Genomic DNA, 25,440 nt, shown 5'->3' with positions numbered 1-25,440 from the left:
AAATCTCTCTCAGTTGCAGATACAATAAGCAAGCCTTCTACACTGAGGCAAAACCACACCAAATCACTCCACTCCTCAACCATACCAAAACAGCTAATGGAGTTAAATGGTGGAGCACTGTGTAACTCTAGAACCGCTAGCGCTAGCACCCAGTGGAGACCATTCACCACCATTTGGGAAGTGTGCTCACTCAGACCGGATGCCTGAGGTTAACCTAGAAGGTTTGTTTATTTGGGCAATGGCCAAAAGGCCCTTGAGGCTAACCTGCAGCTCCCCATTGTCTTTGTTGTGTGTGGTGGTCACTTAATGCTCACTGATGAAAGCAGATGAATAAGGTGTGGGCTTGTAGAAATCTGTGTGTGTGTGTGTGTGTGTGTGTGTGTGTGTGTGTGTGTGTGTGTGTGTGTGTGTGTGTGTGTGTGTGTGTGTGTGTGTGCGTGTGTTTGTGTGTGTGTGTGTGTGTGTGTGTGTGTGTGTGTGTGTCTGTGTGTGTGCATGCATGCCTTTGTGTGTGTGTGGAGGTGTGTTTGGAGAGAAGGGGGTGTCTGCTCATGAGTATTTGTTTGTGCACCTGGCTCTGTATGTGTGTGTGTGTTTGTGTGTGTGTGTGTGTGTGTGTGTGTGTGTGTGTGTGTGTGTGTGTGTGTGTGTGTGTAGTCTCTTCAGTGACATGACCTGTAGTGACGCCATGACTGCCTGAACTAATTCCTCTCACCGCACTCCGGAGATTAGGTGGGGGAATTTTTGCACCCTTCCCCCCATCATGTCCAGCCCCAGTACCTGATGAAACCAACAGACCCCCGGCCCTACCCAGCGGCCCGTGATGAGCGCTCAACTTGTTGCCTTTAGATCTGCGCTGCGCTGTGTACACAGCTAAGCGCCTGCATATGATGTTTTTATTACGGATGCCTACGGAGCGAAAGCTTCATTTTTTTTCTCTTCTCCTCCACCCTACCCTCCCTCACTGTCCCTCATCTTTCAGTGCACGTTGATAGAGGAGATGAAAGAGTGAGAAAGGGAGATAGAGAGAAACAGAGGGAGAGATAGAGAGAGGGAGAGAGAGAGAGAGAGAGAGAGAGAGAGAGATGAGCTGGACGCAGAGCTGCGTTTACTGTGCTCACTCAGGTCTTTTATGAGTATCATCCCAGAAAGCAAAATAGAGCGGTCACGTCTTTGGAAGGCTCCTGCCTCTAAGGAGACCGGCTTTTATAGTGGTCCCTATGGTACACTTGCATGTCGTAACATTTTATGTGTGGTGTTTGTTCCTTTGTAACGTCTCCAAAAAGGATGTGACTGCCATAAAGCAGAGTTTATGGCATGTTTATCCTTTTTGAAGATGAAAAAGGAGAGAACGGAGAGGTTCTCCATGCTGAAAGATAATATCTGAGAGGCTACGCTGTTCATGTAATCAAATGATTTTTTTTGGCGTTTTTGCTTTTTTTTTCCTCCAGCTGTGATGAATAGATTTATTTTTCATTCTGTGGTTCCACGAAATCATGAACCATGGTAAAATCCGAGCGCTAGGTATGCAAAATGTCCTGTCAATTTACAAACACAAACCACAGCACAGTGCGCATGCCCATGTGCCTGGGTATAATGATAGGAATTCACATCTGGCCTGCGTATATTTGCTCGTCTAATTTGTGTATTTGAACAAAAAAAGTGTTTACTTTTTAACCTCAGTAAAATCTGTTAAGCACTGAGAAGCAGTTAGAAATGTATTAGTCATTTCCAGTAATGTGACACATTTGGGAGCAAACTTCACTTAAGCAGATTTGATGAGAACTGGCACCGTCTGTTCTGTTTACATCTGATGATAGTACTTCTGCCTTTGGGGATGTCATCCAATTAATATTTCGATTTTGAGGGTGAATTGTATTTATTAGTGCCCCAGAAAATGTTTGATGAACTCATGGAAGTTTGTATGTGTGCTCACGTAGGAGTGTGCCTCCCTGTGTGTATTTGTATATGTCTGTGTGTGTGTGTGTATTTTCACTGGAGTTCGCGTTTAAGTGGGTGAGCTCAGTTCCCACTCTCTAAGCAGGGCAGAACCAACAAACAACTTGTCACATCGCATGTTCCCCGTACATGACCATATCCCGTACTCATAACAAATCGTAAGAGAAAATACCCAGAAATCTTCACGAGTGTTTCGGAGCCTAAACTAACTCGTTCACGCCTAAAGCTTGTCTCAGCCTGGGGCCGGCCTTGCTACAGGTGGATACGAGAGGCGGAGTGTACACTATGCCATGCTACAGTACGCTACCTACCACAGAGTTCTGGAGGTGTTCCCTGCAGAGACAAGCTATAATAAACCATAAATTGGGTCATTGAGTGTCTGTCGAGGCCATATGGAATCAGTTAGGCCGCCCGTGTTGCCAATGCCATTAGCCACACGGAGCCGGTGGGGTAATTTGTAACATGTCTTGTTCAATGCAGTGGCCCTCAGATCAGCCCAGCCAAGGGAGCAGCACAAGAGCACCACACACAGTGTCCGTAATAGACTCATTTGCAAAGAGGAATGGACAAGATACTAATACATTCATCAGAAAGAGAGAGAGAGAGAGAGGGAGAGATCAGAAAGCAATATGCAGACTATTTATTATGGCCATGCTGTTTTATTGTGATATTCTGGTTGCACAAAAAGCAAGGAAAGTAAAATATTATATTTCCCACTGGATAACTAATATTTTCTTACTGTTTGATGTGTTTGAACCTCACAGTTCATTTGTTTTATTAAGGTTATATTGTTCAACAACAACATATGACTTACTGTATGACAGTAGGGAAAAGAAAAACATTTGCTGCTACTAAAATGAATCAGACCGTGATGGATAGAATCGGCCCTAGGGCAGGCAACAACTGCCAGTGATATTACTGGAAGTTAAATGACTTCAAAGTAGCGCACTGACCAAAATTATTTCACTTCAAATCCCTCTGACATCCAAAGTTGAACAGGCTCCCAAGAAAGTGGTGGTTTAAAGGGAATTCAACAAAATTTACATCTCTAACAGCTTTCAGACAAAGCCTGCAAGGCAACAAGTTAATATTATCCAGAAAAAGTTCATGCTTCCACGAAAAATAAGTGCATTCGTGGAAGACTGACTGCAAAGTCAAAGCGTCATCTCTTGGCATTTAGTTTGAAAAAAAAGTAAAAATGATTTGAAATGAAGGGAGAGTATATGCTATGCCAGGAGTGTATGTTAGATAGATACCTTAAATTCAGTCCTCTAAATAGACTTTTACCTTGTTCTATTGCAGAGCAGATGTATCACGCAAAGTAACAGAATAGCATGATGTTCTAGTCTTGTGTCATATTTTTTATGCCTTACACTGCCAATGATTATAGTTTACTGATTGACTGCAAGTGAGATATATTTTTTGACTTTATAGCAAACTGTATGTCACTGTTGTTGTGAAATGCAGTTATTAGTCCTTTCTTCCATCGTTCCCCACTTCCTTTCATTCGACTCAAAAGTGCATCTAAATGCCTTGATAACAGATAGTTGGTATCCAATTACAAAGCTACTTACACTCTCTAGCTACCCCTCCCCCCAACCATTTCACAACTTAGATATCTTAAAACTTACACAGCCTCATAATGTAATTGACTCCACCAAACTCTTAGAAGCACTTTGCCTCCTCACTGATCTCCGTCCCCTGTTATTATGACTCCAGTTGCAGTGTTTGATCTGGTCCCAATCTAATCCACCTTTAATACTGACAACAGGTACAGTACACACCCTCCAAATAAATAACCTTTAATTAAAGCCTGTGTGAGGAAAACTAGCATGAAGCAATATTTAAAGGGGCCCAGACGAGAAGTCTAGTCAAACTGTCTGGCTATCAGCCACACTGTCTTCACATGTCATGAAAGAGAGGATGGATGTCTTGTTTTATCACTGTCATGGCATTTTGATGATATGGCAATCCGGAACCATTCTTTTTTTTAAATTATGTAATATGACATATTATATGTTTTAATGTAAAATAATATAATTCTTCAATTTGCTTTAAGGATTGTTGTTTATATTAATGCTAGAATCAGTATGCAGTCCTTTCTTAGTTGTGGGCCACTTCTAAATTCAGTTATGCATGTGTGAAAAGCATATCAGGTCAAACAATAACAATTGCATTTCCCACAACCTAAAGTTTTCAAGCTAAACGAAATGATCTAAAAACAGAATGAGTGAAATAACTGAAAGCCACACAACCATCTCAGTGTTTGTGGGGCAAGCAGAGACTGGCTGTGTAGAACATCGTCAGATGACATAAAGATTAAGAGCGCTCTTTCAATGTTGATAGAAGCTTCCTTCCCGTTTTGCACTCTGCACAGTAGCAACGTGTTATGCGCTGTTTGCAACAGATGTCTCCAAGGCCCATACCATCTGCTTTGATGGAGAATGAACAGGCAAACACAAACCAACCATCTCAGCAACCAACCCCCCCCCCCCCCCCCCCTCCCTTTTCACCAAGACCATAAATTTCCCCCACAATCCCTACAGAGGTTAATACTGGGCAATACTAGGCCAAGTGGGACATCTCTACAATCAAAACAACGTGACAGAAGTGTGATATTATTGCTGTGCGGCCTGTTTTAGCCAAGTCTGACCAGACCACAGCTATTCCCCGACACTTGGAGCAGATAGGAGTTGGCGTGGATTCCTCGCCCATCCCCAGATAACCTCACCCCTCTATCACTCATCCCTCTATCACTCACCCCTCCTCATCTTTCCATTTTGAGATAAAAACACATGTCTGGTGGGAGAGGCGTTAGCCCGCTCTGGGGCCAGGAGAGACTCTCTCTTTCACTATCTCCACTGCTATAGCCTCGAGCCATCTAGTGCCTCACACATTTACTCATCACATCAGTGGGTTTCAATCCGCCTTTTTTTCATTACTTTTCTTCTCTCCTTTCTCTCAGTTCTTTTTAAACATATATAAAAAAACAGAAAACACATTATCATACTCATGAAAGTACCTCATTTCTCCTGTTTTCCATGACTTCACTTTATCCATCACCTCATCATGGCTTTCATCAGATCAGGTCAGGTCTGCTCCTTATGCCCTCTCTAAACCCCACTGCCCGTAGCACTTTTCAACACGGATTAAAAGCAGACTCATCAGACAACGGTACCTTCACTCCTCAATGACGTGTGTCTGTACGTAGGTACACAGTAATGAAGATAATGCCATTGGCGTCTTTCTCTTAGTGTCTCTTTGGACAAGGATTACACAGGTGTTTTTTTGATCCTTCATATGGTAAAGGACTGAGAACTCAATTACTTTTCTTGAAAATGATTAACTTAGAAAGAACAAATGATTAACTTAAAAAGAACAAATTAGCCAACATGACTACACATTCTGATCATATGAGTGCACAACCTTCCAATAACACTATCAGACCATCAAAAGTTTTTATCCAAAGTTGGAGTGGAGGCTGCCATCATGATTAGTTGAGAAGGGTTATAATTTGCTAGAATGATCTAATTAGCTAATCTCGGCACTTTCTGGCTGACCTTTCCTTCACAAGGTGGTTATTTACTATTGGATTCAATTCAAAAAACACATTGCTGTCAGGACAAAATGTGCAAAGTGTGAGGACAGCCTTGATGCCTGGTCCCCTAATGTTTTCATGCAGAGTTTATGCATCTCTTTCTTATAAACTCGGTTTAGTGCCTGAACAGTTTATGATTAATATTTGGCCCAACCTCAGACGGCAATTTACCCTGGGCTCAAAGGCGTCCTTTGAATACCATACACTCACAGATAAGTCTAATATATAAATAAAGCACTGTGAATGTCAATGTGGTTCTGGTTACTCCACTTAATAGGAAACAAATCAAGATGCTTGGAAAGGATTCGATTTATGCCACATTTTAGGATCAACAGATCACAACATAAATACTATTTACATAAAATTAAGTGTTCACACTGTCCACATAAATTATATTTCAATTTGAACAAAATAAAGTTTTTAAGTACTGAAAGCTATGAAACCTTTTTTTTTTTAAAACCCAATGATGTAATGGAATTAAAAGGGGTGAAAAGAGGGATTTCAAATATTGTGTGAGTGTTGCAAAAATGTGATGCCTATCAAGGCCTTATTTTTCTTTCCCGCCAACATCCCCCCCCCCCCCCCCCCCCCCCTCTATCACAGTATTCTTCTCGGTTACAACTGCAATTATTTTTCCCCAAACAAAACCAAATTAAATCCAAAAAGAGAATGATTAAAGTTTTACGGTATTTTGGCCCCCAATGAAGCATCTAACAGGAGACAGATGCTGGGCTGAATGTGGCTAATGCTATCCATCCGTCTCTGTGTTCCCTGTGTCTGACTGCGGGCTGCTCGTTGTCATCGCTGCTTACATTTGCAAGAGGCCTCTTTCCACACAGAAACACAACAGTACTGCCAGTTGACACCAAGTTTAAACATAAAAATGGGTATAGCCTTTGAACCGTTCCACCAGGTCTATTAGTTTACCACATATTTAGTAATACAAGGTAACACACTGTTATATAAATGACCTTGTAAATACTATCTCATAATTGCATTTACAAGTTAACACCCTGTTTGAACAATTTTAGCTTATTTAGTGTAACCATGAATCGGCAGTTGTTGCATTATCAACAGCTAAATCCTTTTTACGTGTACATGTACATGTTTACATCTCTTAAGTACAACATAAAAGGTGACACCACTGTCCATCTTCCTGTGTTACAGTTGTCATTCCAATTGTTAGACTTACCCAATAACATATCGGCCATGGCTGAGTAGGGTGAAGTGTGTGTGAATAGCTGACTTGTGTTAGCAAACTGCAGGCTCCACATGTGAAGCACAGTTTCAATTTCAGTTGGCGGCAATATGCCCCAGCAGCTGTTTCCCTGCAACACTTTCTTCAGTGATAAAAGCCGTAAACCACATAGAAATATTTTAATCTAACACCTCCTCTACGCAAAAAGCTTTATTACTTTGTCAGTTTGTGGCTAAAAGAAAGTGTATTTTTTCCTTTAAAGCCAAGAAAGAAGTGTAGCATCTCAATACAAGTCAAATCAAGCAAAACTGATTCATTTTGGCTTTTGAAGGAAAACAATCTTTTCATTGTTTTCACTTCACATGTTGTCCTAGTCCTAAAGCTCAGAGGATCTCCCAGTGCACTTCACCTTTTAAATCTATGCCGATACCATGTTTTTCTCATTCTCACCTTCCACAATCTTAACGTTTAAAGCCCATTAACTGAAATCACGGCACTTTGATTTGCGGACCAAAGAAAAGAAGTTGGATGAGGACAAAAGCATGCAAGCCAATGCGAGTTACAAAACAATGGCTCTGAGAGTCTTTTTGTGGGCTGCACGTTAATGCGGATTACTTTTATTGATGTCAGAACCTCTGCCTTTTCCCCTTGAAGATGGAACCTTTGAAAAAGCTCAGATTTAAAAGGGCCCATGGGGCCAAACCCAGTGGAATCTGAGAATGTATTTATGAAACAGATCTGCATGTAAAAAGACAGACGCCACTGATTATTGAAGCAGGTGATTGGCAAAAAGGGGGGCCTAAGTCCTTATATGTCTCAGTGCAACATCTTCCCTGATTTGTTGCAGATCTCTTTGAGGTGACATAGTGAAATGATTGCTTGCCCACTGGGTCCAAACAAGTCTGAGTGGTGTCCAGGGAAGTTTTAGTGGTGTGATTAATTTCCTACCCACTTGAAAACATCTCTCTTATTTACACAGGGAGAGGTAAAGCAACCAAACTCCTGTCTTGCCTCCAAATCTCACACTCATATTTTTCTCCACGGAAACAAATGCTTGTGTCCCGGCACCCCTTTTGCGTTGTGTCAGAAATAGCAACCGTGGCCTGTGATCTGGCACCTGTGGGAGCGAGGCTCTGACTTCATCCTGCACCGGCCGAGCTTGAGTGAAAAGCTGTCCGTCTATTCGGCTGACACGCCAGGCACTTTTCACCAGTGCTGCCTGCCTTCTCTGTGACAGGGCAGGTTTGTTTTGGCCAGAGCTGTCATATCCATCACGTTTGCTAGTCTGACGAAAAGGGCTGAACAAGGGCCACAGTGCACAAAACTTTCTCAACTCTCTCTCACTGTCTTTGTCTCTTGTCTCTCTCTTTCTCTCAAAAAGTGATGCCTTGGCAAATGGGAGCCATGCCTTCACATGTGAGAAAGGGAGCAAAAGTTGGGGGAAGAAATGGGCGAGATGTGTGAGACATATGGGTGGTCTGTGCTCACCAGAGGCCAGATTTATGTTTAGACTGCCCTTCCACGCCCGTAAGCCAGAGGAACTCTTTTGACAGTGCCACCCATACAAACAGATACAAATGGTTATTAGGTGATTTATTTGATAAACAAATTGATTTGCGCAAACGGGCAAGTTGACAGCTGTTAGGCGTTCAGTTTCCCTCTCTATCCCGAGATGGCTTTCTTCCATATGCCCCAAGGGCCCAGATTGATATGAGGGTTTGACTCCTGACACTGAGGTCTAAGAGACCGAACAAAACTTTCATTCACACAACAGGTCCAGTTTCATTTCATTTGCCCTATTTTCCTCAGAAACAGGTGTCGTGCAATGAATCATGATTGATTAATTAGTAAGGCATGTGCAAAATACACAGAGGTTTGTTAGCATTACTGTTGGTCTGCTATTATTGGGATATTATTTGAGAAGTTAGCCTTACATTTTTAAGAACTGAAAGAAATAAGAATTCAGAAGTGAGTAAGTGAATGAGAAAGCAAGGCAGTGACAGAGAGAGAGAGAGAGAGAAGTCCTGAAACTCCAGCTGTGGAAGAGCTTGAGTGTCAGTGAGCTCCTCAGGTCCCTGTAGGTTTCTTGTGCAGTTGAAAGTTAGTGAGTGTTTCCAATCCCCCCAGCCTTCAAAAAACACAAACTTTCATGAATCTGCCAGAGAAGGACCTCTGCTAAAGCCATCACTGCTTTGGACTTCAAGTGAACCAAACTATGTCTTTGTCCCCCCCACCCCCCCACCTCCCTCCCCCCAGGCGTCTCTCCGGCAATCACCTGAGACACATCCCTGGACTGGTGTTCCAAGGCCTCTACAACCTCAAAGTTCTGTAAGTACCCTAGCTTGTGCGCTTTTGAAACATAAAAAAAAACAGAATATTCATTTTGAGTACTTCCAGAAAATGTCATAATTTACATGCAGGCCCACGATCGCTTACTGTCTGCCAGAGGTTCATATGCCTCATTTCGAAAAAAAAAAAATGTTTTGGTAACATTTTCTATTTGGTCTTTTGTGTCTAATGTTTTGTGGGCGTTTTTACCACAGCCAAAATGAAAACACATGAGCAGAAAGTAAAAAAAAAATGTTAGTTTGTAATCATTTCATTTACATGCTAATGATATGCATGGGTCAGATGTATCAGTGACAGATGTCCTCTACACTCTTTTTATAGCAGCCTTTTTTCACAGAGTCTTACTTTCTTGGAGAGCATAAAGGAAGGCTGGTCCTCAGACCACATGAAAACGGCAACACACAAATACACTTCCAAGATCAAAGCGCTAAAAAGAAGGGGGAGGGGATGATACGGAAGTAGATAAGGCCTTTATGTGTTTGTTTTAAGCCGACAAACGTGTTTTATTCGAGCGGCCCAGAGGAGCGGGACAGGAACAGTAGTGATGTGCTCCAATGAATGGGTCGGGCGATCAGATTCTGCTTCCCGGGGCTGCATGGCGCTGTCTCCTTGGTTCCTCCACTGCCTTGGAGGAGCGGACACCTGATCTGCTACTATCTTTTCTCCCTGCGCGGCTCGTCTCCAGGGAGAACTGGGGCGGGAGGAGTATGTTTCCCTGCCCGCTCATTCATCAGGGTCCCTGGGCCTGTCAGATCCATCACCAGGGGACTCGGCGCTTAAAGGACAGCGGGATCCCTTTACTGCCTCTCGCGCGGCGGATGTTCCCAGACGTGACCTTAACAAATATCTGCACAAAAACGGGGGTTGGAGTGGGGGTGGGAATGAGTGGGGGGTTCTCTGATTGACTTGGATAAAGTTGTTAAGTTTTTGGATTTCAAGGATCCAGTACCGGGAAGCAAATGTCACACATCAAACAACTCATATGCAAAAATGTCCCACTTTGCAATATGGAAATCACATTGGCATTTCTGTAATGGTCTTGTCAAAGTGTTAAGGTCTTTCAAAGGTTATTATGTGAGAGAATGTGAGTGTATGTGTGTATTCACGCATGCAAAAATAATTATTTATCTTAGTCCTGACTGTTTGTAGAAAATGGCAGTAAACCTGAGGCTTATTATGTCATTACTGAAAATTGAATACCCAGATGGCTGGAGGTCAAGGCACACTGTTGGCTTGAAAATCACTCCCAGCTCAACCTTGGAGGAGTTAACAATACCAGCTCATTTCCACGTCTATTTATTACGTTTGTTTGCCGTCAGAGGGATCTCAGCATCAGCTGACCTTGTTTGAGGTTGGCTCAAGGTCCCATGGTGTTCTCACCGGATACCTCTTTGATATATGAATCAAGCAAAACAACCACCGTGTTATCCAACCAAGAATGTTTGAAGTCTGCGTAGAATAATAGTCATGTCTAGCTAAGCTATCTATGCATTCTTTACCAAACAAAAATAGTAGAGCGCATTTTCGCGAAAAAGAAAATCTTTGTGATTTTGTAATGACTCTTGAAGTACAAAAAACATATTTGAATGAAAAAATGAAAAACCCTCTCTGACATCATCTCAGTGTTAGCCATTTGAAGTCCAAGTGCACAATGGCTGTTGTGGCACCATGATTGCCTGATAAAGGCGTCCTGGCCACAAAGGCGTGCTTTATACTGCAAACACTAGCAACTTTATGCTGCACGCTCAAATGTCAGGGGTTTCAGTCGATTGGACATGATAAAGCTGTCTGCTGCGTAATTAAGCCCTATCGTCTCAGACGGCAAGGTCTCACGTTGGAATCATTTGCATTGTTCAAAGAGCCGGCACATTTATTGTTCACTGCTTCCTCTTCCCTTTTCATTCAGCAGGCCTGTGAGCATGACATCAGCAGCCCACCCAAGGAGTTTCTCTCTCTCTCGCTCTCTCTCTCTCTCTCTCTCTCTCTCTCTCTCTCTCTCTCTCTATCTATCTCTCTTTCTTTCTCCTATCCTCCCATCTCTCTCTTTCTAATTCTCTGCCTTCTTCCACCCCTCCCTCTCCTCTGGTTTCTCTCATTGAAAAGGAACACCACGCGGTGAATGAAATAATATCTTGCGACTGATTGATGTCAGGAAGTTTACAACGCTCTTGGCCTCCTGTGTAAATAATAACCCTGCACGGAGGAGTCAGACCAGCATGCAATGCGTGCCGCACATTCTGTGATAGTGCACTATTTCCTCACAAGAGAATGCTCAAATGATGCTTTGGTGATAGTCTCTCTGAGTCCTTGAATGAGGTGTGTTTGTGTGTGTGTGTGTGGGGGGGGGGGGGGGGGGGGGGGCTGACTAACTTATAAATAGAAGAACGTGCAGAGTTTCGTAAAGCTTGAGTCTTTCTCTTAGTCTCCTCAGGCCTGGTTTACCACACTGGTGTGTCTCACATGATGAATGGCTGTCAGTACTGAGAGTATTTACTCTAGATCTTGAAAACACAGGAGACAAAAAATAAAGTCTAGAGCTCGAGTAATCAGAAAACTATTAAGGCTGCTACAAAACGCAAACATCAACAAAGCCCAGACTCCTGAACAGAGTCAGCAATCTTCAGAAATACTCCACACCATTTAGTTCAAACCACACAGTAATATGGAACTATTTCATATTTCCTGTCTAGGATGTTGCAGAATAATCAGCTCGAGCGATTACCCAGTGAAGACCCATGGGACTTACCCAACTTGCTGTCCTTGTGAGTATGAATCTCTTTCCAAAATATCATGAAACAAACCTTCTGGTGACATATACAGTTGAACGGTATTGCAAGTTACCAATCAGATACCCTAAAATGTTTTGCTGGTTCTTTTGCATTATGTTCCTTCACTGTGGCAGCACATGACAAACATGTAGTTCTGCAGGGGTGAGAATTATGACATAGGCTAAACTTCTACAGGGGTCCAAATTAGGACAAAAATGACAGCAGAACACTTTATTGTATTTGATGACATGATAGCCTTCCAAATGCAATATGTGAAAGACACAAAAAACATCTCTTGATCAGTGAAAGGTTTCGTGTGAAAGCTTTAAATAAGAATCAAGCTCCTACATGGCAATCCTACTCACACTTAGCTGAAACCAGACAACTGATGTGAAGCCAAGTTGTTTTGGGAGGTAATTGAGAAGGTGCTGAAAAATAAAGCTATCGACTCAATCTCTAAAATGTTCCTCCTTGATGCTTCCAGAAGCACAAAGTAAAACCAAGGACCCTCGTCGAGAGAGAGAGAGGAAGCTGTGAATCATATGGCGAAGGGGAAGCAAACAACTTGTTTAGTGGCAATCTATCAGATGCAATAATTTGCAGTTAGGATAGAGTTGCCTATTACTGTAACCCAGCCATGAGGTAACACTTGGCAAGTACATGTAATAGAACCAGTGCAGGAAAGCCGGGTTATTTATTCGCCTATTAGGACCATTAAGGCCTTCATTAAACAGCTTCCACCAGGGAGGATCGAGTTCACAATTTATAGCACACAGGGTGATAGTAAAACAGGTGTTCCATGGCTGTACAAGTGTCAAGCAGAGAATTCGGTCAAGCTATTTTTTTTGTAATAACTCGAGGAAACTCATGTTTTAACAATACTACGTAGCAGATGTTAAAAGTTGTCGAAAAGGGGGGAAATAGCTCTAAAACTATTGCATAATTTGTCATGCTCCTTTCTCCGAAAATGTGGCAAAACAACACAGATGAATAATCACTAAAGTCTTCGTTTTTTTTTCTGAAGCATGTACTGAAACCTTTCCATTGGCCTGAATAATTAGGTTTGGATCAGTCTCAGATAAGGCCCAGGAAAGTTAGGGAAAGGTAAGTACATTAGAGGAGCAAGTCTGTGGGTTATTTTGATATCAAACTTTGCGAGTGGAAGACGTGTGCTTGGGGGTTGCTTGTGAGCCCCCATCTGGAACCCATGAGGCAACCACCAGACAATCCAGCACCCGAAAAAGAGCACAGAGATCTTCAATGAGCTGTGAAGGAACCCAATTTTCCATCAGTTACTCTTCCCTCTCCCTGCACTCCAGCCATTTCCCTCCTAATCGGAATCATGCCCCATCCTAACCAGTTCCCCATGAAAAGGTCAGAATCTAAATATTGTCCAGGGGTTCAGCTGGTCTATTCCATCTGTTCCAGGTCCATCTACCCTCAATTCCATCAAATTGCTTTGGCCTCCCCTGCACAATACCACCAAGGCTTTGCAGGCCCCTGTTTTCCAAATGAATAATTCCATGTAAATATCCATTCGGTCATTTCCTTTACCTTGCGAGGATGTTTTCATTAGAGTCATGGCGTACAAATTTAATTTCTTTGCCACCAACAGAGTTTTTCCGAATGGAAGACATGCCTGGTTCCACCAATGACTCCAGACGGTAACTTGTGGCCAGGGCCTCCCTGAAGCGCAGCTGAGAGTTGGCTGCGCGCCAAGCTCACGCTCACTTTCAAACCCACCCAACAAAAGAAGGGATGATTGAGCAAGGTGTTTAATACCCCGCCCTCCCCCCAAAGCCCCCTCCCCCACCTCAAACACTCCATCTTAATATACACATTCACATGCGAGGGTTCACAGACACACACAAACACACACCCACACGCAAAGTAAAAGGCATTTGATAAGTTCAAAACGTGTAATTTTGGCTAATGATAAGACGGAGAGATCACTTAATTACTAGAGGGGGGCTTCGAAACTGGTGTTGCTTGGCGCCTGACAAAGAGAGGAGAGAGCCAGGCTTAGAAGGGGAGCAAGGAAGGGTGCCGATCTCATCTAGCCCTCCTCAAAGAGCAGCATACAGACCCCATTCCCTGCAGCCACAGATTCCCATCTTCTGAAAACGCAAAGAAAAGAAGGCATCACTTAGTACAACTGCCCTGAAACCACATCCGAGGCAAACTGAGATGTTTTCAACAGTGATGATAAATCCCTCCGTCTCCTGGAATGATCTTACTTTTCCTTGTTTCTCATTATTGGAGGGACAGGGGGCAACGTATCGTTCAGACTTTGATGTAACTGACAAAAATGATTCCTCAAGGCAATACAAATATTTTTCATTGAACAGCATTTTTAATGGTCCTCTTGCCTAAATCCTTATCTTGTCCAAACACTTTTTGAACCGCCTGCACGTCCTTCCGTAGTGAATGAAATGCCCCAGATCAAGTGCAAAGAATTACTCAAGTCACAATGTGACACTTTAATTTTAGCTCCGAACTTAACCCCAAGCATTGGAGTGATGGGGAGGGTAACAGAGGCCAGGGTGAAACCAATGAGTGTGAGGGGGTCCGGTGGGAAAAGAATGCAGAGGAAGTGATCACACCGGCCCCACATGTCCAAGCGCTGTCATACATCACCGATGGGAGGAAGGCCTGCAGAGTCTCCAGGCGCATGCCCCGATTTGGAAAGGGGGGTACATCCATTACATCAAAGAGGCCACTTGTTGACACGGGGGGGGGGGGGGGGGGGGGGGGTTGGGTGGCAGGGGAGGGGGGGGGGGGGGGGGCTTCACATTTATCTTGGTTGTGGAGACATCAAGGTCTCCACAACCAAAGAGGAGAGGAGGAGGTTCTCCTCGATCCCCCTGATATGCCGACGAATTCCATTTGCCTGCCCCTTCAATTATTTCCAGAAGTCATTGATTGCCTCTCTGCCTTTCACAGCTTTCAACTGTTCTTCCTTTTCCCCCCTCCTTTTTGCAATCGCATGCGTGTTTTCAGCTTTTACTTTGGCTCACCATCTTTCACTGAAAACTTTCCATTGGATGTGACTCATCAGTTGCACTGCAGTTCTCACACCACACAGCCATCGTAAGTAAAGGGAAATCCTTCAAATTAGAAATTGGTGGTGAGGCATTTCACAGATTTGCTGACACAAAATGACAGAGTGAGGAGGATTGATCTGAATTATGCCTTCATGTGGTTTGGGTCAATGACCAATCTTCATAGTGGCGACTGTACACGTCTGAACTGATTAAACCTCCTCAAAAACCATCCAGGGAGATTCACCTGCAATTAATGTGTCTCCCCCTCACTTATTTTTTCTTGCCCAGCCAGGATTTTACTGGCAGATCAGGTTAAGGAAGCAGGAACTATGCTCTCTCGGCCTGAGAGCTTTGCAATCAGGGTTTTTCTGAAGCTCATGGCAGAGAAAGGGTGCCAGTGAGCATGTCAGTGCTAGTACAGTTAAATATAGCTTCATCAAGCACAGGTATAAATCATCCTTAATGGCACTCAAGAAGCCTCAGGACCTGTGATTTACACAGAGGGGCAAGACAAAAGAGTGGAAGGAAAACAGCGTGATGGTGCTCTGGCGTAAGTATTGCAGTGGGGTCTCGAAGCCAAGATGTAAAATTACCAGACAACAGGCTGTAGAGAGGACCAGGCTCACCCTCCTTTCCAGCGGGTCCCTCTCCCTCTCTTTGTTCTCTTTTAATTTAACTTTATAAGGAATTCCTTGTTTTCGCCCGGGAAGTAGAGGAGTGACTTTGTGGCGGAGAAGGAGAAAAGAGGCTTTCCCCCACAGAACTAAAGTCACAAAGGCATCAGTGGGTCTAGAGCCAGCCCTTTTGCCCACTAATTTGACAGCTATGGGGGCCATTTGGAAGCAAACAGTCACTTCAGGGAAGAGTTTGATGGTGGCCAAATATCTCCAGTGGCAAAAGGCCCATAACACATTAACCATTTAAATGAAAAAAAAATTCTTTCATCATTGATACCCACTGTTGACGATAGACTCTCATCTATGTCAAAGCAAACGTGGGTGGAATACTACCAAGAACTTTTCAAAAGATCACAATCACATCTTTGAATGTCTAGTGACATCATATGCTCATTTCAAATGCACATTTGAATGTGTCTGTTAACCCGCCGTCTTAAATCAATCCTGTCCTGTCCACCCAGGCGTCTGGATGCCAACCTGATAATGGAGGTCCCCCCACAGACCTTCTCTGGCCTTCGCTCCCTTCGGCATCTCTGGCTGGATGACAACGCGCTGACAGAGATCCCAGCGGGAGCCCTCAATAACCTGGCCTCCCTACAGGCCATGACCCTGGCCCTCAATCGCATCAGCCACATCCCCGACAACGCCTTCCGCAACCTCTCCAACCTGGTCGTGCTGTAAGTAAGGAGGCAGGCATGCAATGCGTATGTGCATAGATTTTGTTCATGCATGCAAGTTGTATACATAAATCCAGAATTATAAAGAGTTATGTAGAATGTTTGTGTATTCTACACATCTATTGCACCGTACTTATGTCTGAATGGGGGATGCAGTGGGGCATGTAACACCAGTATATATACAGTCATTGTGTAACAAGGAAAACTTGTCAAAAGAGGCTTGACATTTAATCTGACATATGAAGACATTTAGAGTGGTGGTTTAATGGAAGTCTTTTAATCCTTGTTGCTGTTCATTATCACACGATAGCTATGCTCTGGTCTATTGTTTATAATGGGGATTTTGAATAAGAAAGAAGCAGTATTATACTATGCAAAGCATAACATTGGGGCTATGATTGAGGTCATGCTAGTATCCAGCAAAATCATACTGTTTGTTTTTCAAACGATTGTTTTAATGTGTACTCTGATTATAATTACCACTTTGATTTCCAGGCATCTTCATAACAACATGATCAAAACCCTGGGACAGAATTGCTTCGAGGGACTATATAGCTTAGAGACTCTGTAAGTATCTACTGATGATGTCAATCGTAAAATACTGGGTTTCCAATTCTGTAAAAACGTCTATGATGGTTCTTGGGAACTCCCTTGGGAAGTAGTTTGTTATGTGAGAGCTTTGACGGATACTTCCTAACAATACACTGTTGAAATCACTCAAGCCTTAAAGAGGAAAACCTTCATTTCACAACTTTAAACTGACTGACCTTTTGGGTTTTCTATAAAATGCATTTATCAACATAATTACTTGAAGAAATGTAAGCCCATTTATGTATTACAAAACGGATACAATAAGGTTCAAGAACACAGAGGGAAAAATGGCTTTGATGGAGTCAATTGCTAATAATCAAAATAATAGTCTTAATATTGTGCTGTTATTATTCTGTCAATCTAATAAACAGATTGGAGGGTAGATTTGAGGGTTTACACACGTTTTTAATGTTGAATCTTTCAGTGTGTGTATACACAAATAAACCATTGGACATGGTTGACCAATTACAGTGTATTTTGTTTACTGAAAATATTCCTTTGATGAAGGGGAAGATTTTAATAAAGTTTACTTAAAAGTAACTGTGCAATTCTGCTCAATTACATACTGCAGTATGACAGGTTCATTATCATTTTTCATCTAAACTGCACATGGCTTATGAAGTTTTTTTAAAAAAAAGAAAGAAAAGAAAAGAGTGATGCAAACCAAATAACTTGGATCTGTCAGCACTGGAAAATTAAAAACATCTCAAAAACATCAAAAACTTTCATTTGAATATCGGGAAAACATTTGTGAGCACATGAGTACACATGTACTCGGAGCAAAAGGGCAACTTGAGTGAGGAGCCGCCACAAAGTGGTCTCTTGTTGATTCAACTATGCTGAAGCATTCCGGAACTCTCCTGGCAACATCTGAGGCATGTGAGGAACATGGAATGTTTGATGGCAGCTGTATGGTGGCACACAGTCATAGAATGTGTGCCAATTGGCCAGCGAACACTTGTCTCACATCCCAGCTCCAAGGGGTTTGACATATTGTAGTGCAAAAGATATCAGTGTACTAATATGTACAACGTTGATTATCAGTTTAATGCAAGTAGCTCTAAAGTATGAGGAACAAATGCCATGAAATGTTAAACGACTTGCTGAGTGATTTTTTTTTTGAAAAATAAATGTAATTGCACACTCTTTACTTGGCGTGAAACTTATATTCTTGAAAGTCAGGAATATAGTTTTGTTAAGAACTAAGAAACTGAGACAAACATAAATACATTGCCTCAGACTCTCTCTCTCTCTCTCTCTCTCTCTCTCTCTCTCTCTCACACACACGTTTTATGTGGTTGGGATAATAAAGCCAATTTGAACTGCATTTGCTGGTGTTATGTATTGAAAAAAAATCATGGCAAGTATGGGAACCCTCTACTTTAAAGGATTTAGCATATGCTGGAGTCATGGTGGTCTCCAGGATACTGAGTGTTTGACACCTGCTTTTTTAATGGCCCGCTGAAGTGTTAAGAATGACGTTTTATTCTTTATATGAAGTATTTAAGATCTGAAAGTAACATACAAGTATACACCCAACTTACCCATGCACACACACTCACGGAAAATGAGTACTTGAGGGAAAGACAGGGACAGAGAGAGAGAGAGAGAGAGAGAGAGAGAGAGAGAGAGAGAGAGAGAGAGAGAGAGAGAGAGACCATAAAGAAACACATGCTACATGCAATGGAAAATAAATTAAACATGAGTATATTTCAGGTATGTGTTCCTTTTAGGTAAGAAATATGCATTAGTGGGAAGCAAATCATGTATTTAAAAAAGAATCTCTAGACTGAGAGTGTTTACAACTGTGGCTAGGAGGTCTGCACAACACGAATGTGAGGGCAGGTCACATATCAGATCAGTTTTTTTTTTTACTGCCGTCATAGCGTAGGCAGAATGTCCCGCTAATCCTCGCGAAGGAAATCACTTACGTGTAACCTGAGCTGGAGGCCGAGCCAATGCCATCTGCTCAGGCAGGATCAGTGGCCGCGGCCTGGCTCGCCCCGGGTATGTGAGCCGTGTGTGTGTGTGTGTGTGTGTGTGTCTCTGTGTGTGTGTGTGTTTGTGTGTGTGTGTGTGTGTGTGTGTGTATGTGTGTCTGTATGTTTGTGTGTGTGTGTGTGTGTGTGTGTGTGTGTGTGTAAGTGGCCAGGCCCTGTGGGCAAAAAGAAGTCAGGCCCCTGAAAGTGTTGTTGTTGGGCATAGCACTCATTGGAACAGCAAAGGCAGCACACCCTCTGATTCAATCTGTGCACTTGGCCCAGGAAATTAAAAGCATTATTCAAGCTTATTTAGGATTTATATATTTTTTCAAAGCCTCAACTGATTGATGTTTGAAAGTGCTAAAGATTAAACCCTCACATTGCAGCCTGTGCTTGCTGGTAACACTCATTTCTTCCCCCACCCACTTTACTGGTCGAGTTATAGTTTGTTGTGTTTTGCGTTGTCACACTAAAACATTTATTCGTGGAACGAGTTACATGTTGCAGGTCTCTTTTTTTAACATGTTTCTAATAAAATAACCAGTGAAATATTTAGTCTGACGTACCACCAGTTAGTCTTACACATCTAAGTCAGACCGTGGGGACGTAACTTAGGTAATGGGGGCTTGCAGGGTACAGTGCTCTTTTGGGGGAAGTGACGGCACTTCACAGCTGCTGGATCATATGTGCATAAGAGGGAAGCAGAGGGATCCTGGCTTTTGCTAAAGGGTGTATTTCTCTATCATAGGCCTGAGTGTTTTACCCACTCTGGCCAGCCGCCAAGCCAGGTCCTTTCTCATTCGCAAGCTCACTTCAAAAGAGGTGGCCTCCAGCCAGAAGGCTTTTTTTTCTTGCTCCCTCCCTTATTTCTTTCTCTTTCTCTCTTTTTCTCTCTCTCTCTCTCTCTTGCTCTCTCTCTCTTTCTCCCCTGAAAGGAAAAATATATAAACATTTAGACTGTTTTGAAAGCTTACTCTTAACACTGTGGGATAAGACTCATAATTACATGGATAATGAGGTATATTCAGCCCTCTGTTTTCTTAGTCCGCGGGACGGGACGCGGTGACGACAGGGGCTGGGCCATGGACAAGGACGCTGGAGCCAAAAACCAGACGATTTACTTTTATTTACCATCATCCCATTCTCCCTTTCAAGCACTGTTCATTTACTGGGCAAATGACAAATAGGAAGAAAAAAAACAAATGAGAGAAAGAAAAAAATCTACAGCTCTTGTTCAATTATAGGATTTTCCCCCCAATAATTGCTCCTTGAAACCTGGAGTGGAAAGCAAGATGAAAAGAAACATTAGACATCCAAGAAAAGCAGTGAAGTCTCTCTGGAGAGAAGGGCAGACTTTGATAAACGTATTGTTCAAGCACCTGCGTATAAAGCCGATTGTCCATGGCAACCACTCTTGTTTGTGCTCGGCGTCAAGCCTTTTACGTGAGCTTCCCAGCGTGCTAATGAAATACATACACGTCGTAACTTTAATGCGTGGGAGGGGGGCAGGGGGGTTGGGGTAGGGGATGGGGGTCATGTAATGTTCAGTTACCTTGCCACAGCTGTAGCAGTCCCAGAGAGCATTCTATATGTAAACCAGAGCCACTTGTGAACGTCTTGCCTCGGTTTTGATAACCACCGTTTCTGACAGCGCTAGTCTCCGCGGATGTCGTAGATGCAGCACAGACATATTTTGAAAGATAGAGGAGATTGTCATCTCCATTAGAGACGTAATGTACAAACCATTTTCTCTGATATGTTGTTTCTGGAGTGTTGTTTATTGTTCTCGCAGGGTTCATGGTTCCTGAATTTTGTAAAATGTATGAGTATGTTTCCCCCCTTTTTTTTTTTATCTCAAAGAGAGCTGAACTACAATGAGCTGCAAGAGTTCCCTGTGGCTATCCGGACCCTGGCGAAGCTTCAGGAACTGTGAGTATTCCCCAGAACATCACCCCCAACATCACCCCCACTCCCCTCCCCACCCATGTCACCTATCTCAGCCATCGGGCCAGGGTCTGCTAGAGTCTCTTCATGTCCACCGCCTGGTATGGCTGCAATGTTCCCGTTTTCCCTGCTAATCCCGTTTACTGCGTACAGCGTGGCCCACTGATGCTATCGGCCTCGACCCCAGCAGATGCTCTTAAATGAAGATTGGAGTCTTTCCGGCTCATGTGTCCCAAAGTGTTTTCCAGCTGTTTTTGTGTAGCGCAACAGGTGCTTCTGCAAGGCATCCGGGCACTACCCATTAGATGCTACATATGCTGTATTATTTTTATTTTACTTTACAAAACCATTAGACCATATTTAGAGGGATCCAGATGTAGATGGAGGCTTATGTCTTTAAAGCTGTAGTATAAAGTCTGTCTTTACTGAGGATAAATACTGAGTGCATGCAAGATATAATGACTATTACCCTTGAGGCAATAATGAAATATGAATTGGATTATGATCTTTTAAACGTCTGTGAAGTTTTTTTTATCCAATAAAGAAACAAATGTCCATTTTTCACAGACACTGTAGGATTACAGTAAGACTCATGATGTGTTGCAATACATGACAACTTCTGAACAGCTGAACATTTTGCTTGTTACAGGGGATTCCACAACAACAATATTAAGGCCATCCCAGAGGGGGCTTTTGTGGGAAACCCACTGCTCCAAACCATGTGAGTTTCTCTCCTTTTATATGGGAGTCCCTACCAACACATCCAAGGGCCTGTCCTATAATCCTGCTGAACTGTGTGGAATTCCTTTATACTTAGGCCAAATGTGTCCGTTGGGATGACATTCACATGTTTCAATATTCAGTAATATAACTCTGCAGAATATATTGCAGAGAAATTCAAGAACAAAGAAGTGAGAGAAGTGAATTTTGTTGTAATTGTTCATATATCAAGCTAACCATATTCCCGGACAGCTTGAACTTTTTGGTCTCTCTCTCACTCTCTCATTCACTCTTTATTTCCCTCAGAAATTTCTATGAGAACCCAATCCAGTTTGTGGGCAGGTCTGCTTTCCAGTTCTTACCGAAGCTGCATACTCTGTGAGTTCTCTGTGTCAAATGTAATTTGTGCATTGATGAATGTGTGAAATGTTTTAGTAAGACTATATTTACCCTGTTAAGACAAACACTCAAGCATGTATTTGCTGAGATACAGGCAAAGATTTTCCTAAAAGTATAATTTGCCATCAGAGGTTGAAATTACCTCGGGTGAGACTAGCAATTCATTCGAATGATTGATTGCAGTTCCAGGATGTCACTTAAGGTGTCACGTTAAATCCCTAAAATACCATTTGTTTTGTTTTTTCATGTCATAATTTCCATGTGTAATGTTCATCCATCTTCAGAACTCTGACAATCTGAAGAGTGAGCAAATTATGCAACATTGCATATCATTGCAGAAGTACACATAGCATGCAACAGGTCTATCCTGTAATCAGTATCTTTGTTCCAGCCTATGAATTTTATTAATGGCTATGATGGAACATGAATCATGTTCAGCTACAGACTGATTCCACCACCAGCGCTCTCTCCACAGAAGCCAAGCATGTGTGTTTTAGACACGCTCTGTTATCACAGCTCATTGCAATGAAGTACCGAAGCTCAAATGTTTGGTCTACCTCAGATTACAGAGCTCCGAGCACTGCAGCAACTGCCTTCCCCAATCAAACAGGCCTGCCCTCGCTCTCTCTCTCTCTCTCTCTCTCTCTCTCTCTCTCTCTCTCTCTCTCTCTCTCTCTCTCTCTCTCTCTCTCTATCTTTCCCTCCCTCTCTCTCTCTATCTCTCTCTCTCGTGCACGCGTGCTCGCTCCCTCTGAGGCTGCTGCAGCTGCTTGCTAGGTTTCCTGTCTGTACTGGCGTAATGAACCAAACTAATGAGTCCTAACCACACTCCACAGCTCCCTAAATGGAGCCACGGAAATTCAAGAATTCCCAGACCTGAAAGGAACAACAAGTCTGGAAATACTGTGAGTAATATTGTGTTTTCCCTTTTATTTCTCATTTTCCCTCCACATACTGTAACTTGCAAAATTACATATGCAGGGAGACTTTAGAATATTGAGGAGTCTGGTAGTTATCACTTTTGTTTAGTGGTCATTATGAACAGGCTCTATGCTATTTAGAGAATTTTGGCTAAATTTGTTTTTCTCTGATTAAATAACTAATTGGCATGTCACGGACTAAAATAGAGCCATTGACAACGTGCCAGGCATTCAAACAGCCAAGGCGACCAATGGCAGCGTTTCAGCATCCATGTAGTAATTGTTTACTAAATAGAGTTGTGCTTGCTTGCGATTTGCACAATAGCCCTGGAGTTTCACCAACTCTCCCTCCCCATCCTCTCTTTTCTGCTCCCCCAGTGCCCTCACCAGGGCTGGTCTCACTACCCTACCACAGAGCCTCTGCCAGCAACTGCCCAACTTGAGATCACTGTGAGTATTCAGTCTGCATAGCAAACCAATAAACATGGACATTGACTGTAAACATTGTTAGAGTGACTTACTGTAATCCTCCATTGTTCCATGACCATGGAGCAAATATATTATTTGAACCTAGGACATAGAAGTTTAGTTTTTACACAGTATTCCAATGTTTCACTGAGATCGCCATGTTTAGATACGGCATTTGGTTAACATAAGGTCTGCAGCGTCAGCACTGACTTCACCAAGTGCTGGTTCTCTGGCCACTGGCTTTCTGCCCTTCGACAAATGTTTTTACTCAACATTTAAATGATGATGTTGTTTTCCTGCTTTCACTCATCTTGTGATGCTTAAGAATGTCCAAGGCTTGTGGGTACACCGCTGATCAAGTCTTTGGTCAGGTTTTCATAATTCACCAAAACTGCACTCAGACAAAGCTTTCAATAGCCTGACACAGACCACACTCTGGTATTAAACTTCAATCACTCGCCTCGACTCACAAGGGAAATCTCTGCAACATGTAACTGTTTAAGATAAAGTTCATGTGACTGCTGATATCCATATGGTCCTGTTGAGCATACCACCAAGTTTTTGTGTGTGTGTGTGTATGTGCAATGTTTCAACACCTGACTTTTTTAGGGTACGCTAAATCCAGCTTATTTTAATTAACTCCATTGAATAAGATGATGCAACCAAGCCCCCCCCCCCACACACACACACATACACACAATCACACACACACACACACAAACACACACTACCCTGACTATCGTCATGACAATTGGAATGGACGTACATATAAAGGGAGATGCAGCTACATCAAGCTAAAGTCTTGGCAGTGGTCTAATTGTTGTGCTATGCTTATTACACAAAAATGTCAACAGCAGATGACAGATGATAAGAGAAACCCAGAGCTAAATGAATCATCATGCTTACATCACTGTCCACAGCCACACAGCAAAAAACCCCACTGCTGTGTAAGTTAAAAGAAGTTCCTCATTTGTTTTGCAGTGAACTGTCCCACAATCAGATTGAAAAGCTCCCAAGCTTTTGTCACTGCAAGTCGCTCCAGGAAATGTGAGTTTGTGAACAACTTCTGTTCTCTATCTCCGCTTGAACTGTACCCCTATTCATCACACAGTGTTGCAAAGCCACCACTGAGCTCATTGTCAGGGATTATTGCTATGAAACCTCAATACCCAGAAAAAGTTGACATCATCTATCTGTGCTCCTTGTGTAACAAATGTGATACTGTGCTCTAATCAGTTGTAGTTGTATTTTTTCTCTCTCTCTCTCTGTCTCTCTCTCTCACTGCACTGGTGTCATTTCCTTGCTGAGTAAACCCACATATGCAGTAGAATGGGTGTTGTTTGCCGTGCCTGTCGGTGGCAGTGGCGGTATAGCTGAGGTAACGTTTTTGTTTTGACTCTCCGCAGAGCCCTACAGCACAATCTGATCCGGCAGATCGAGGCGAACACATTCCAGCAGCTGTCCTCCCTGCGCTCACTGTACGTGCACACCGCTCCATCTCACTTTTCTCTAACACACACATGCACATACACGCACATACACACACACACGCACGCACACGCACATGGACACACACACGCGGGCGCACACACACACACACAGGCACAAACACAAACACACACACACGCACACACATACATGCGCACATACGCACACACACATGCACACATGTGCACAAACACACACACACACACACACGCACACACACACATGCACACATGTGCACAAACACACACACACACACATGTGCATGCACGCACGCACGCACGCACGCACACACACACAAAACACACTTACACTTTTATACTCTACACATTCATGTGTTCACTCACAAACATACAAACTGTCCTAAGCTACTCAGAAATACTCACTTACTTCACCATTGGCTATTCATGCTATTTGAGTGTCCTGGCCAAGTCCAAGTGCACTTATAATGTGCAGGCAGTGTGAATACATTTCTTGTGAAATTAAGCTGTCTTTCAGTGTGTGACACATTCACTTGAACAAGTAACAGAAGCGCCCGTATTGCCACATTGCTGGAGTCATTCATATTGCTTTCATATTCAACACTCCCACCCTGTGGCCTAAGTGAAAACCATGACAAGACAGATGCATATTTGTCTCTCTCTCTGATAACCTTTTGCCT

General features: G+C 42.9%; 1 protein-coding gene across 3 annotated transcripts in view; it reads left to right on the top strand.

Annotated features, from left to right (window-relative positions):
* The window catches only part of LOC121712764 (leucine-rich repeat-containing G-protein coupled receptor 6), an 84,643-nt gene that overhangs the window by 53,328 nt on the left and 5,875 nt on the right, over positions 1-25,440 (top strand). For 2 of the 3 annotated variants that reach the window (XM_042096719.1, XM_042096718.1), the window contains 11 exons: positions 9,012-9,083; positions 11,795-11,866; positions 16,055-16,270; positions 16,766-16,837; positions 20,704-20,772; positions 21,437-21,508; positions 21,814-21,885; positions 22,743-22,811; positions 23,205-23,276; positions 24,276-24,341; positions 24,701-24,772. In XM_042096719.1, coding sequence (XP_041952653.1) covers positions 9,012-9,083; positions 11,795-11,866; positions 16,055-16,270; positions 16,766-16,837; positions 20,704-20,772; positions 21,437-21,508; positions 21,814-21,885; positions 22,743-22,811; positions 23,205-23,276; positions 24,276-24,341; positions 24,701-24,772 — 924 coding nt within the window. Of the gene's footprint in view, positions 1-7,653; positions 7,998-9,011; positions 9,084-11,794; positions 11,867-16,054; positions 16,271-16,765; positions 16,838-20,703; positions 20,773-21,436; positions 21,509-21,813; positions 21,886-22,742; positions 22,812-23,204; positions 23,277-24,275; positions 24,342-24,700; positions 24,773-25,440 lie in introns of those variants that run through there. The other variant, XM_042096720.1, reaches the window with a different exon arrangement.

The sequence above is a fragment of the Alosa sapidissima genome, chromosome 7 (genome assembly GCF_018492685.1).
Source record: "Alosa sapidissima isolate fAloSap1 chromosome 7, fAloSap1.pri, whole genome shotgun sequence".
NCBI lineage: Eukaryota > Metazoa > Chordata > Actinopteri > Clupeiformes > Clupeidae > Alosa > Alosa sapidissima.
The sequence above is the reverse complement of the archived record's forward strand: the minus strand, read 5'-3'. Positions and strand labels throughout refer to the sequence as shown.